At 40.3% G+C, this 16,247-nt stretch overlaps 1 protein-coding gene across 1 annotated transcript in view; it reads right to left on the bottom strand.

Moving 5' to 3' along the window:
- The window catches only part of med13a (mediator complex subunit 13a), an 86,368-nt gene extending 70,986 nt beyond the window's left edge, over positions 1-15,382 (bottom strand). Inside the window, exons 1-2 of the mRNA XM_084400918.1 lie at positions 14,754-15,382; positions 10,637-10,871 (exon numbers count right to left, since the gene is read on the bottom strand). Of these exons, the coding sequence (XP_084257044.1) occupies positions 10,637-10,871; positions 14,754-14,819 (301 nt within the window). The 5' untranslated portion in view covers positions 14,820-15,382. The remainder of the gene's footprint in view (positions 1-10,636; positions 10,872-14,753) is intronic.
- Between the last annotated feature and the right edge of the window lie 865 nt (positions 15,383-16,247).

Raw genomic sequence — 16,247 nt, 5'->3', positions numbered from 1 at the left:
TGCAGTCTGGTACAAAACACTCAGGCATGACGGCGTAACGTTACGATTATAACGTAAGACTATAGGAAAAAAATGACAGACGGTAGCTTCAGTAAAGTTAGCTTCATTCATTGAGAGAAAAGGTATGACGTCACACGTGCGCCTTTTGGGTTTGTAGTCTCTGTAATTACGTATTTTCACAGTCTTATACCTCAACAGTTTTACATCAAACTGCGACTTTCTTGACTTTAAAATGTATCTTTTAAATTGACAAAAATCATGTGTAATTCAGGGCACAATTCAAACGAGATCAAAATATTTGTTGTCTTATATTACAATATTTTTCCGAAGTAAGGTCCCATGGTGGTCAACCGGAAGGGGAGGGACTTAGGCTCTCTATATATGGAAAAGTAAGAAGGCACAAAGTCTTGTGAAAAACAAAAACTTTTCTTTCAATTGTGACTGATTTACACAGAAAGCAAGTTAAGAGTGCTCCATTTATAATCACTTAAGCTGTCGGTCAGTTTAGTATGAAACTATAGATGAACAATGGTACATTTAATAAGAGAACAATATTAAAATTTTCCCTATACACATTAGGTTTTTGCACATTACTGCTGTTAATACAAGTTGATTGTATCTGCATCTCAATTCAAGTTCAGTGCTTTACTGTAAAATTTCCATGTAATATTATTAGTAACTGCACTTATTAATGCAAAACAACAGCAATTTTATGATTACATTTAGGGATGCACCGATCCACATTTTTTCACTTCCGATCCGATCCCGATATCTGAATTTGGATATCGGCCGATACCGATACTATTCCGATACCAGAGCTGTGTTTGCTTTAATATTATTATTATCATTATTGTTTATTTTATATGATGCTGAAATAAACTTCTCTCAACAGGCAAGTATGATATGTACGTATGTATGCATGTATGTCCCAAAAGGCAACTTGAGGTAAGTATAAGGTCAGAAAAGGAAGTCAGAAAAACAGGAAATCCTGTTAACAGGAAAAATCCTATTCTGAAAACAAATATGCAACTGTAAAGGCCCTTGCACACTGAGTCCGAAATTATCGCATGCGTTTTTTCGCTTTCGTGATTTCGGTGGCTCTGAACTGTCAAAACACCATTCAAAATGCTTGCTACGGATGCGAAAAACGCAGAAAATCGAACCTGATTCGATTTTTTTTTTGACGGACGAAAGTTTCGGAGGCAGTGTACAAGCGTGATTGACATAACGTGAGGTCGTATTTATTTTTTAACGTGCGAAAATTTCGGACGCGAATTTCGGACTCAGTGTGCAAGGGCCTTAAGGGTTTCAAATTGATTGTCATGTCAATATTTATTACATTCCCAAAATGTCAAATACTTGAGTCTTGAAATGTGCAAAAAGTGCAAGTGTACACATCTTACACACACACTATCTGAAGGGTGATCCTCGCTCCGATGCGGTAACTCTCTCGATGAATGCTCGATCAACATCAGCATCTTGCAAACAGACAAGCGGATTTTGCCTCAGCGCGCGTCAATTTCGCTTCAAACTTTTGCTTTTTACGCACGTATATTTTTCTCTGGACGCGCGAATGGATTCAAAATGTTCAAGCGTCCAACTAGACGCGGTAGACGCGAATTTGACGCACTATGCGCGTTTGGTGTGAACGCACAGTAACGTGGTGCTTTTTTAAATGTTTGATTGCATTCGTTGTGTTGTACGACGCGAGGGAGCTTCAAAGAGCTCTGAATTACAGCTTTGCAAACATTGCATTTTGCTGTCTTGCTCTGCGGTGTTTCCAGTGTGAAGTATTTCCACACAGCGGACGTTGTTGGCTAGCCGCAAACTGCGGAATGGATTTCCTGAGCGGGGGCGTGTCTCATAACTCTGTGTCTCATTGAGCCGCGCCTCCGTTCAGGAAATCCATTCCGCAGTTTGCAGCCAGCTAGTAGAGTAGCCGGCGGGAATCACTTTTGGAGCGCAGACATGACTCATGGATATCGGATATCTCCGCAGGATGGATCGGGAAAATCCGATACGAGAATTACGCTGGTATCTGTCCTGATACCGATACTGGATCGGATTCATCCCTAATTACATTAACTTTATAATTAATTTGATATAATAATTAATATTTAGTAATAATAATAATAATAATAATAATTTATTTTAATTAATTATTTTTCAAAATTATACCGTTTCAGGGTATATGATGGTATTTTTTTTCAAGCATGACTGGGCGTTAATCACATTTTCTACTGATCGAGAGAGGAAATACTGCAGTAGATTGACATAGAATGCCCTATTTTACTACCCTGGTAATCCAGAGTTCTCGCGAGAGCACAAGTTGAATTTTCTCAGCGAGTTACTCTGGTGTCGAGTAATGATGCTCATTAAATATGCCCCTCTATCTGAGCTGCACCAATCACATCGGGTTATCTGATATAGGCGGGCCAGAGGCGAGATGACGACAGCGCTGCGACGACGAAGTCATTAGTAAACATTGCAAGATGGCTATGAATGAACACCATTTGTTTGAAATGGCTTTGGCCGCTACAATGAAAGATTTCGACTTTTTCTCTAAAAGAGGAACAGAAGACAGCGCTCGAATCGTTCCTTTGCAAGAAGGGCGTTTTTGCTGTTTTGCCGACCGGATACAGTAAGAGCCTAATCTACCAGTTAGCTCTGCTGGTAGCTAAGCGATAACTTGTTGTGATTGGTCGTAATGTTATCCAATTGCCTGCAGTGAGATTTTCAAATGCACGCTTGGTGCCGCCCCTCGAGCTGGCCGATTTTCGTTAGTCGACGCCAGACCATTAATCTTTTAGATTTAGGTCTGGATTTCCAGGCTACTATTTTACTGTAATGAGTGAATATTGTAGAAAAAATCCACACTAGAATTAATAAAGGTTTGCAAGGATGTTTACAAAGAGGTGCCAACAGGAGGCACTTTAGGAGCAGCAGAAATAGCGGTTTCCTCAGTAACGGCTGAACACAAAGCAGCAGCGCTCATAAACGCTCCTTTATCAGGAAAGATAAAGAAAGATTCAATTGAAATAACATCGAAACTTTTCCAAAGACAGTCAGTTTACTTCAGATTCCGCATTTTGATTTTGAAACGTGCAGTGCTCATGTTTATTCAACGATGTCAATGTCAACCACTAATTTTTGAACCACAAAGGTTTTCCAAACGGCTGTGTTGATATTTCGAACCAATGTATGGGAAACACTGTAACTGTGATTTCAAACCGCCGCCGGCAAGAGCGTCAGTAAGTCATTCATTTTCAATGTGAGCCGGTGGCGAGCTCCGGCGAGAAGAGTTGAAGTCAGGTCAACTCTATGACGTGGTTCAGTGGCAACCAATCGGAATGTAGAAATCCCTCCGCTTGAGAGGATTCCAGAGAACGCAGTCATGTAAACTTTGGTTCCGACCACATTAGTTCCAAGCAAAATAGAGGAGAAGTTGATCATGTGAATTTGATAAGATGGCACGCAAACACTATTTAAAGGCAAAATTTTCATGCTTGTTTTTCAGCGGGAATGCAAATTAGATTAGCACTTAACCATGAACACAAAAGACTAACCACATAAATGGCTTTTAATTGGTTTATTTCGTTTGCAAACGTCACTATAATTGTGAAGTTCTTTCCATCGATCAATTTCTTACTTTCACATTTAAAAGAGTCCATGGGGTTAACTTATACCCTACTTGGTCAGTCTGCAAAAATAACGATCAACATGCTTGTTTGCTTTGCTGTCCCTTTAAATAAAGTTTAAAAAAAGACCAAGCATTCGATCTACGTCAGAGCGTCCACAAATCTTTCTACGGCGTCGTTGGCAGGAAGGCGAGAGCGAATTTTGCCGCTCTTGCCGGCGGCAGTGTGAACGCACAGTAATATAATTTGACAGCTATCAATTATAGTTTAACCTATCCATCTTCACCGTCACGCTTAGTAACACATACAGCTGTGCCTCACCACAGTGCAACAGTGAAAAGTGATCCTCTCAAACAGTGTCGCGCCGCATTCCGATCGTTGTTAAAGCGACATACACAACCTGTATTGCGGTATATTAAAAATTCATATCATAATAAAAATAAACTTAAAAAAAATAAAAGTATATAGGCAATTCAAATTAATAAAAATAATAAATATCTAAAATAACTCAATCCTATTTTGGTGGGAAACCTCTTAAAAAAAAAATATTGCAATTCTGTTCAGAGCAACTGGTGGTCAGAATACACACTTTACCTTAAAAAAATGTTTTACGTTATAGGCCGATATATGGAAGGAAATACTCCAATAACAAAGACTGTGCTCTCCTTTTTCCTCTCATAATAAATTTAAACATGTCGTTTAAAAAAAAAAAGTCGGTATGAGCCTTAATTTCATAGCCTGAAAGCCCATCAGCCTTCAGCATAATGGGTATCACCAGCAGCTGTCTTTGAGCTATGCGGTAAACAGGTAGCCCTCGCGAAAAAAAGCCAGAAGAGGGAGAGAGAGAACAGGGGAGAGCGGGAAGAAAAGAGAGAGACAGAAGCTGCCAGCACAACTCGCACCACAGGGAGACTGGCAGACGGGGGAGGGAGCGAGAGAGTGTAGCAGACGAGTGTCAGAGGAGGAAAAATGAGGAAGAAATGAGCCCTACAGCAATTACCCTTACAGACAGACTACAGCTCCTTAATTTCTATGCAAAAAAGATCAGAGAGAGGAAAGAAAAAAAAAAAAGAGAGAAGGAGGAAGGCAAAAAGGGAGAGAGCGGAAAAGCAGAGGGGAGGGAAAGAAAGAGACAGAAAGGAGGAGGGAAAAAAGACCTTATTCATGTCTCGTTCTGTGGATGCCCCTGGATAGAACCGACATCAGCAAGCGCCACCGACGGGAACAGAGAGCAGGAAGGGGGAGGGGAGGCGATCGGACATTTACATAAAAATAGAGGGCCATGGTCTACCGAGGAGATGCTCATTTACTCCAATGGCAGTTCGGTTATTCCAGATCATTCCATCACATAGCAAGTGGAGCACTGGGATTGGTTCTCTCCCACGTTCCATTCAGAGTCGGGAAAAGTTCCCTCTCAAACATCAGCCAAATGGCCTTCTGTCTCATTACATCTCCGAAACAGCACTCCATGTTTTCCTCCACTCACTCTGTGATTAAATACAAGGCTTCAGAAGATCCGTCAAGTTCTTCCTTCACTTGCTCTTCCCTTGGGATGGGAGTGATTAGTTAGCAGACAGGAATGGCACTTGCTGCAAAATTTTCAGACTTTAACAAGCTGTAGATCTGATGAGTGGGGTAAACTATGAGAGGAGGGAACAAACATGGAGGGATAAAGATGTGAAGACACCAACCCAATGACAAAATCTCTTTGGTTATGCTTGGTATTAACATGCAATCACAAGTGGGCCATGCTGAATATAGGTGTAAATGTGGTTCAAACAGCCTACAAAAGAAACTGCATGTTTCTGAATAAAGTAACTGAAACTGACTAAAGTATATCATATTAATGTGTAATGTAATAATACATATTACTGAATAAAGTAATCAAATGTATAATAACTAGAGATGCACCGATTGATCGGCTGGTGACCGGAATTGGCCGATTTTCACGTGATCGGCCATGACCGGCGACCAGCCAATTTTATGCCGGCCAAATGCACTCGGGCGCCGCATGATTAACCTTTTGAGCGGTACGGTCTCATATATGGGATTTTTATTTCTGTGGCCCTGAGACGGTGCCACATTTAGAATGTTCAGTGACGTCGCATAACTGGCAGATTCAAACTGTGCTTTCGCGCGTTGGCTGGCGCTGAGCCAGAGTCGGACGCGTTCAGCGCTGTCATATATCACAACTAAAGCCCAATTTATACTTCTGCGTCGAACTTACGCCGTAGCTAAGTCGTAGGCTGTGTGTAGCGCGCGTACCCTTCGGCGTACCCTGACGTGCACCTCTCCAAAAATGTAACAACGCGCCAACTCTACGCGGACGCAAGCGCTGTGATTGGTCTGCTAGGACCGCTCCCTCGGGTTTCACATGCTCCCTCTGCGCGTGTGAACGCGGACAACGACGCAGAAGTATAAATGAAAATCAACGCGTTGCCTACAGCGTAGAGGCTCAGGCGTAGGTCCGACGCAGAAGTATAAATCAGCCTTAAGCAGTGTTTTCAATCTCATAATGTTTATTTTAGGTTTCAGATATTTAAATACACATAAGCACGAGTAAAACAATACATTTAGAGTTTGTAAAATACACACTGATGTCTGTGGAAGCAGCAATAACAATCTATTCAAATATAATTTGCTGACATGTGTTATTCATATCAGACAAACATAGTGGAAGTAACTATAAAGTTTACTCTATTCTTCTCAGTTCACCGGCCACTTTCTTGCATTTATTTCGGGAGAAACTGATGAATTCACGTGCTGTAAATCCGACTGACAGGACAACATTGCGGCGCCCATCTCATGTTATAGATCAAGATTATTTATAAAGGTTTTTAAACGACCAAACACACTCACTTACACGTATTTGAGAATCGGAATATCAGATAGGCTAGTTGATGACGTGGTAAGCAAGTTTGTGAATATTTTGAATAAAAAAGGAAAAGCAAAATAAAAGCGACACATCTGTCAGACAGTATTATTGTGGCTGGTGTATCGCGTGACGCGTCGCCATGGAAACATTAAAGGGAACGTTCGCCTTGAAAAAACTCACTCTAGGGGTGGGGGTGTCAGTTAGAGAATATTTTAAACTTACGCGTGAAAGGGTAGAAAATATCGAAAATAAATATTTGTGTGTGCTGTAAAGTGGTTAGAAAAAAATTAAATTGGAATCGGCTAAAATCGGTATCGGCAGGTCAAACTCAATGAAAAATCGGAAATTGGAATCGGCCTAGAAAATTGTAATCGGTGCATCTCAAATAATAATGCATAGTCTTCACTGTATACATTAAATATAGATTAATACTTATTAAAGCTATAAAAGTTATTGAAGAGCAGTGAGTGATTTTATCTGTCTTTTGACTGCAGCAGATTTATTAGGCTGCACGGATCCAATATACTGTTACACACGAGTTTTCTTTCTCAACTGTTTACATTCACTTAAGACATAACGGACTATGTTTACGAGGATACTTGTCAAAATGGCATTTCGACATTTTGTGTGTAGGCTATTTGATCGTTTAGGCGCGAAACTGAGACCCACAGTATACTTTGCTTATGCACGCTCTTCGCGTTCGCAGCTTAATTTGTTTTTAATGACACTGTTTAATATCAGCTGCATCCCACAGTTTAGCAACAGTAGACTGCATTTTACAACACTCACTTATTCGGCTGATTCGGATGTTAAGTTTGGCTAACGCCTGGTTCACACCGGATGCGGAACGGAAAATCACGCGCGGTCCGGCGCCTGCCTGTTCACACTAGACGCGTATTCTCCGCGGCGGTCGACAAGCGCTTCTGCTCAGTTGTTGTTTATTCAGAGCTATTTTTTTACATCATGGGTAAGTAAATAACCTCATAAAATGAATACACCATGTTTCTGTAACCAAGAAGTTTGTACACTTCTTGTATTAATACTTTTTGTTAATACTCGCGGTATTTTAATTTGAAAATTGCTTATATTTTGACAATTGACCGGATGTCTCGTGTTACTTGGTGTGACTTCCTGCCGGAATGGACGCGGATCACTCGCGGCTCGCGCAAAAAATAGACCAGACGCCGAAACTGCCGCTTCACGGCGCGGGCCGGACGCGACGCGGCGCACCGCGTCTGGTGTGAACGACACCATAGGTTAACATGGGCGCCGAAAGGAAGCGGCCTCCATTCCGCGTCGCTTCGGCGTCCTGTGTGAACCGGGGGTAAAGGAGAAACGAAAGCGCACCCCTGAAAAGGAAAGGAAGGTGCGCGGGACGGAATGTGGCAGTAGCACAATAATCGTTTTACCTCAATTATTTTGTTTTCATGATCAAAATTGAAAATCAATTATGATTAAACGCACAGCCCTAGTCAAAAAACCATGTGACCACATTGTATTTGTAATGTAAATGCTAATGCACCCTGATGCAGATTCCCAGACTGCCAACTCAACTGTAAATTCATCACTGCACTATAACAGGGACTTAAACCTCAACGGTTATGTGATGCTTTAAAAAAAAAATCTGTCCAAATGGAGGGAAAAAGCCTGTTATACGCACAGATCTGAGCATATTCCTTACTTAACACATGTGAAGTTCAGGTAATGCAAGCACAAAAGTAACACCAGGTGTAAACCGGATCTTAACATCTAAGACTCTAGCCACTAAGTGAAATGCAAATCTTAAAATTTCCAACCTTTTTTTCTGAGCCTCCTGTGACTCTCAGAAGGTTGTCTCTCATATTTGACAAAAGTCTGAATAATGGCAAGACAATTTTGGCCCATCCACTTGGTTCTTGAAATATCCTGAGACATGCGTTCCTCAAGTGCAGCATACAAAAGAAGTGATAGTGCCATCTTTCACTCTCTCTCTATCCCCTTTAAAGTCTCACTGCACCTGCTGTTCACTGATTCACACCTCCATTGCCAGGGTGCCAGTCGAGATCTAAATCAGGTGCTCTGTGGTCCAGTGCAGACCAATATATTTACGTGTGTGCGTCTTGGAAGGTTAAACTACTGCATCCCGTGGGTCTCCACTGTGTTTGTGAGAAGGCCAGCAGAAAGACAACAGCATGTGTGTTTGTGAAAAAGATATCAAGAAGTGTGCGTCAAGAGAGCTGTCGAACGGGCAGCAGGTTCACACGTCTGTCGCAAGGAGAGAAGGTCAAGTGGCAACGACCCTGCTGATCTCAAGACGACCACAAGTATAACATTTAGTCCTGACACACTGGCTGTTTGACACTTTATCTGATCCTGAATTAGTTGAACAGAGAAGCACAGATGCCTACAAGAGGAACAAATTAAAAGTGCACAGCTTAATGCGACATTTGACAATCTGGATTAGCACTCACATAAAATGAACTGCGATTTCATCTGCAATAAAATTAACACTTAAATAGGGTTCATCTAACAGATTTCCCAACACCTTATGACCAATTTAAAGTCTTCCATGACTTTTCCAGCTGTTCTAGATGTGCAATCTCTAACTAAATAAATATTTTAGAGCAGGGCATAGCTAGGAAAAAAAATATATAGATTTTTCCAGGCCTAAAAAATCTCATTTAGAAAATGTCCTAATATTTCCAGGGTTTCCTTTGACCGTGGGAACCTTGTTCCGGAGACCAACAAGTGAAGAAAGAAACAAGAGGTGTCGAGAGAAAAAGAGAAGCACATGTCTGACTCCTCCTCTGAAAGTCAAGAGACACAACAGGGATGCAGCCATTATAGCAAACATCTCCACAAACGAAAGGAAAATACAGCAATATCTTGTGTGGAGGGTGATATTATGGAATGGGTAAATTGATCATCCTTTTGCCCATAAGGCTCCATTTCTGTCCCTCCTCTGGCACAATGAACGGTAATGAGGGTGGGTCAATGGAAAAATGGGGGGAAAAAATGAAATGAAAAAAATAAAAAATAGCCTTTTCCTATTTCTCTATTACATCCCATTTTTCATTCCTTCTGTTTCACACAGCAAAAGGCATGAATAAAGATGGGGCAGGTCCATCTTCCTGGTCCATAAAGGAAAATGAAAAAAAAAAAACAAGGAAGGAGAGAAAGGTGGAAAATGAAAGCTTTTCCGCAGACATCCATGATGCTTTCGGCTTGTTCATGCTTCAGTGCTCTTCATTATTCCATCCTTCAAAGAGCTTAAGAAATAAAAATGAGGCAAAACTTCTTCGATATTTCCTATTCCTTATTATCAAACCAAGGGATTTGCACTCACACACATCGGTTGAGAAGTGACGGCATCACACAGACTCCACTGCTCCATTTCTCACAATACAACACAAACCCAAAACTATAACCCTCAGGTCTGGGTTAGCAGAGCGAGAACTGATCTTAAAGGAAAACACAATTACAAATGCATTTCACATTATTCCTACCACACTGATCTACAGGTGAGAACTTCTACAGAGATGAATCAAACACCTTCAGACCAGTCTGTTCAAACACAAGCAGAGGCTCTTGATCTATTTTTATCACTCTAACGGTTCTTGTAAACATTAAAAATATTGTACCGTGCATAAACTTAATGACACACTTTCTAGGTTTATTCGCAAGCGACAGACACTGACTGCTGTACTGGGACTACAGAAATAAAAACTTGAAGATTTTTGCTTGGGCCTACGGCACATTTTGATGACAAGTAACTAAAATGCACACACAAAGAGTGTGTGGGTGTGAGAAAGGAAGGAGGAGGAAGAAATTCAGAGAGACCACAGTCGATAGAGAAAGAGAGATGAAGTGGGCGAAAAGGAAAAAAGAAACTGAAAAACGCAAAACAAAAAGAAGTATTCGTTAGAGTCAACGACTGCGTGTCAAAAAAACACAGTGAGCCACCTACCTAGACAGCTTCAAAAGACACAAGGGTTGCTATGACCCCATATCGCAGCATCTCTTTTATTTAAGTATCAACTTGGTGCAAAAGTACACACTGATAATATGGATTTTCAAAAATGCTTTTCAGGTTGGCAGCTCACTGGGTTTTGGAACAAACTCTAAGCAGCACTCCACAGCTTACCTGTGAGTTCGTGATGGATGAGATCAGAGAAGTTTGGATCGTCACCCCACCAGAAGAGCCAGAGCTCCCTGCGTCCCTGCCTCTGGCTCCGCCTCCACACGCTCAGCACATCCGCCTTTAGACAGCGGCTGAAGCTGCAGAGGATGGGGTCCTCCTCGGTGACCGGGAACAGAATGGGCGCCGAGGTCGGACCTTGCCACACGTACCTCTTCCATTTTATCCCTGTCAAGTCAGCCTGTGAGAAAGAGAGATTATGTTAACTTCTGTCAGTAAGGCCACTCACCACCAGTAAAAAGACACATATTCGACAGCATCTAAAAATCTTAGTGCTGATCTATTATCTGGTTTTAAGACCGAAGATAAACGGCACTGATGTGACGGAACAGCAGCACTCGAGCTATGAAATACTTAATGGATCCCAGCCCAGGAGTTAATCCTGCCTTAATGATCCACTGTAAGATCAGCCACACTCAGACCCAAAAACAAGCAGTGAAGAATAAAATGGATAGAAATGGGTTACAATAAAATTCTCTTAATAAAAGTTTTTTGTTTTGTTTTTACTATGAAGAAAAGCAAGCAGGGATTTTATACATAAAAAGGAAGAAAAATAAGGAAGAGGATAAAAATACCCACATTATCAGAGCACAAATTAACCAATAACACATGCAGTGAAGTTATACACATCCTTGACTTGCCAGGACAGGTCATGCAGACCTCAGCTTTTATAAACTGGATGGCAGCGTTTATAAAGAGAACAACATAAAAACAACCATTAACTGTTACAATCTAAAAACCCTGACCATCGGCAAGCCTAACAGCAGTCATTCTCTCTTGTGCACGCCTAGTTAGAATCAGAGATGGAAAAAGACAGCTTAAGCCAGGTGTTTACAGCCATGTTCATAATAATGCTCGTTTATTACAAAGTGAAACTTGTTGCAGCTGTTGGAAAATAATGCAGTTCAAACACCTGCAAAATATGCAAAGAGGAGAGAACATCTGCAGAGGATGCACTGAAAAAAACAGCAGCAAAAGCTGTTACACACTTGTTACTGAAACTAAAAATGGAACAAAACTAGCGGTCGAAGTTTAGACCGTTGACAGCTGAGAAAAAGGAAAAAAAAAAGTCAAAATGGACTTAAAGCCAGAAAGAAGAATTTGGCTGAAATGTAAGAGCAAAGTAAACAACCACATGAAGCAATCCACTTTTCCAGCTCAAAATTCTTGTTTTCCAAAAAGAGTTTTTCTGTTGTTGATGGAATTCCATATAGTCTAAAATTAGTAACACCCACAATATGCAAAAACATCAATGGAAAGAGTGCGTGTTTTAAGAGCAGGAGTCATGTTCAGGTTGAGGAATCTGGCTCCTTTGACTTTCCACTTAAACTTGAGTGGTTTGCTTGGGTCATGGCCTTCCACATAACTTCCTCCTTTGTCACAACATCTTTTCTTCCTCTCGCTCCCCTTTTCACTAGTTTACAAGAACTCCTCTGAGTGCTGCCAGGAACGACAGCAGATGCTTCCAGTGAGAATCAAAGCAAACAGCTGAGCTACAGGTGAAGTGACACCAACAACCTTCCTGAGACGCACTCCATCTAACGGCCCAAAAACTATCGGATGCTTTCTCTGTAGCTCTCACTCCCAAGAGACACTTATCAATAGCGTCTGTCTCACATTGCTTCAGCCACTCAAAAAAAGTCAATCGGCGCCCGAAGACCAATAGCCCCTGGAGATTCGTCCAAAGAGAGGAAAATAGCTTTACATACACACTCCAGATAAAAACTGTGACTGTTTTAAATCCATTTAACTGAAAGATCTCCTCTTCAAGAGAAATTTCACAAGCATAACGACCCCACTAACCCAAAAAGTGTAACAAAAATGGAAATGTCAATCTCAGGAAGCCACAAGGTATCTGCAACGTATTGCATGAAAAAGTGCATCAGACAACATTAAAGTTCATCTCTGGCAAGCATTTTTAATGCTACACTAGACATAAATAAAGTGAATAAACATGTACTAACGTTAGCTGTTAGGTGATGCTTATTAAAGTTCCTTTCAAAATCTGATGTACTCCACCTGCCTGGCTAATATTATGCACTAAAACTAAAAAAGATGTGTGTGTGTGTGTGTTATGAGGCAGCAAATGTGTGTGCTGAGGTGAGACAGAGTTTCCCATGATGAGTAGAGCCTTACAGTCGTGTGCTAAAATTACACCAAGCAAAACAAAACGGGGTCAAACACTTTAAGAGCTTACATGTACAGAGAAATATGCAGATGGGCTGTTCCGCATGATCATATGTGGACGCTTTTTAACTAAATGTAATAAAACAAATGTAACTGACATTGGGGGGAAACTGGAGAAAAAAAAAAAAAAAAAGCACACCTGTGACTAAACAACAACAAAAACTCTTCCGAAACAGCGCACAAGCAAGTTTCTGGAAAACTGCAACTATTCATATTCAAATTATCAAGCAATACATTCAAACTAAGTGTGCAAACAAGTTCTCCGTTCAGCCATCCATCTTCAGACAATATCAGAGATTGTGCTGTGGCAGTAATAAAACAGAGCAGGCATTAAACTGGATAAGCTGAAGTTATATAATTCACCACAAGGCCTTGACACTGTTCATGAGAGTGCGTCTGTGTACTTGTTTTGCAGTAATAGTGAGGGATACATTAATGAAAATGTCAAATATAGCAAAACCTTCTCAGCGATGAAAACGCTGCATAAAGAGAACAAATACTGTCTGTTCTCAAATCTACAAATGCAGGGCTGGTCCATAGTAGTTATAATTAGCTTAATCTAACAACAAAAGAAGTCAATGGGACACCAGTGTGTGTGTACAAGTGTGTGCACGTGCGTTTAGAGAGCAGAAAGTGCCGTAAACAACCCTGCAGGCTCCAGGAATGCCCAATCTATTTCAAACCCCATGTCTCTTATTGCAGACATGAGGTAAACCCCAAACCCAACATTGGTTATTTTGAGCCAAACAACTGATGCACGGCTCACATGATTATTGCAAACACACCAAATCCGTCCATGAAAAGGCTGGATTTACATTCTGAAAGGGTGATTTCTGTAAGATTTTTCATCCTAATAATTGATTGTTAATAAACATATTTAAGTGTTTACAAACTCCATTGTCATCTTTAAAATATGTTGGAATTTAGTAGCCATTGGCTCAAGGTCATTACATAACAGTGTTTGTTATTAGAAAGGAGAATTTAATGCAGATATTTCTACAAACATCCAGTTTGCAATAATCTGCAGACAAACATACTGAAAGAATGATGTCATTATGACACAGTCATTCGAGTTATGGAACTGCACATCATTTTAATAAGGTGAAGTTATGATGGAAAGTTGACAACTTAACGTTGGAATAAAAAAAAAATTGACGGCATTTTATTAAAAACACTGTATGTCCACTATTTTTTTATTATATGAAAAGAAAATGCAAAACACTGGGTATCAAATACTATATTAGCATTAATGCGTATTTGATAATAAAACAAGAAGTTGGAAACACTTTTTCTGGATTTTTGTTTACGTGTTTAGAAAAACCCTTAAAACCTGGTGTCAGGTTTGCATTGTTAAACGCATTGCTTAAACATATGAGAGACATTAAATCACCTTTTCGTGGAATGACCCAAAAGAAGCCTGTGGAGTAGCGTGTAAACATTCATGTAAACACCACCGAACATACGAACGTGGAGTTTGAACTGAAGTCTAAAAGGCTTTGTTTTACACATCTCTTACAATAATATATTTTAAAAAGCAGCTGAGTGATTTGTAACGTTACTTGCACAAAAAAAAGTGCTGCTAAAATGAAACTTCAACTTTCATTCTGCCAACTCTCTTCCCTTGCGTGCGATTTTACAAACGCATCAAATCAAAACACACAGTCGCTTTGCGTCAAGCCACCTGGTGCAAAATACTACAAACATGTAATCTCTTAAGAAAAGCTTACAAACAAGCAAATAAACAAGCAGTGTGTGTTTGAATCACACACATACACTGGGCCATGATCCTGCTCGCTCTCTCTCCACTGGGGCTGATGTTAGCATGCTAGGTGGCTAAAAATGGCTGCTTTTTCCTTTTAGTTTTTAAATCTCTTACCAGATAGAATAGATTGGAATGGCAGTCCTCCAAGCTGGCCCCGTTCGGTACGAAACAAGAACTCATCCTTTCACTGCGCGCTCGAACATCCCACCATCGGGCTTTCCATGGAAAAAAGAACGTTTCTCCGAATTCGAGTCGAATGTGAACGGAATTATTTTTAAACAATCGGTGGGGGAATGGAATTCAACAGCCCCATTCGATCGCTCGCGCCTCCCGCGTTCAGCCCGAATTAGAATAAAAAAAAATAACGGCCTTAACCGTCGACGAGGCTGTGGGGGAACAGATTACATGTAAAGATAGAGGAATGTGTTATTAAAATAGAAAAAGAAAAGGGAGAGCAAAAAGAGGCAACTCTCCCCCCCTCCCCCTTGGCTTAAAAACGGTTTTAGCTTAAAAACGGCTCTCTTATGCCTCCATCCCCACCGAAAGCGCTTTAAAAACGAAAAACATTCCGCGTTAAAAGCGTCGACCGGTGACGAGAAACTACATTAAATGGCTCATTTTCATTTAAAAGCGTAAAAGGTCTGTGTTCCTGCTGGTTTCCATTTGAATTCATGGATTCCTTTCTCTAATGGCGGCCACAGGGAGAACTCTGCCTCCCGGAGCCCATTGGCTGCTCGGCGGTCATGAGGGGCGTAACAACACTGTAAATGACGGGCGCTGCCGCTAGGGGAGTCACTGAGCAGATACAATTACAACTGGCAGACTTTCAACCTGCGCCACCTAGTGGTAATTTAACCTAGTTTTTAATACCAATTATTTTTCCCACTTTTTTTACTCCTTGGATAATCCCGTGTAGTACACTTACATTATCTTTAAATATAATAATAAAATAAAAATAAAATCTTTTTTTTTTTTTTTAAGATTTGTTTTATTCCTGGTCACATTTTCAAAAAACTAAAATAAATAGAAAACTGCAACATTAAAGTAACATAATTTAATATTTTACCAACAGGCAATTGTGAGTGAAAGAAAATGACAATGTAACTTTTTTCATGAAAATACTTTTACAACATAAATCAATCAGTTACTTCTTTATATTGCTCTGGAATAAATGATGATTTATAAATTTATACAGATCAGTGGTAATTATATAAAAAATAAATATAATTATTTTTTTAATAGATTTAAAATATGGAAATATAGATATGTACATATGACTATTTACACCAGCCATGTTCACATTCAAAACAGTCTTTATTTACAGCTGACAACTCATCAATAAGAAATTGGAAACGTATAAATGTTGTAAGCGGTCAAGCATAATAGGTTAAAGTAACTGTGCAGTATACAGCTAGTGAGGGACTTGAGCGCCTCCCTGAATGTGTCCTTGCATTTTTATGATTCCATGACAAGAGCCGCATTTTTTGTGCGTGAAGAGGACTATCAAAAATAAATATAATACACAGTGGAGTGTTAGGCGTAGTTAGACACGCAGCTGGCTGAATGAGATTACTTTCACTCAAGAGTTTAAGTGAGATGTATTCCCAT

This window comes from Rutilus rutilus, assembly GCF_951802725.1.
Source record: "Rutilus rutilus genome assembly, chromosome: 25".
NCBI lineage: Eukaryota > Metazoa > Chordata > Actinopteri > Cypriniformes > Leuciscidae > Rutilus > Rutilus rutilus.
The sequence above is the reverse complement of the archived record's forward strand: the minus strand, read 5'-3'. Positions and strand labels throughout refer to the sequence as shown.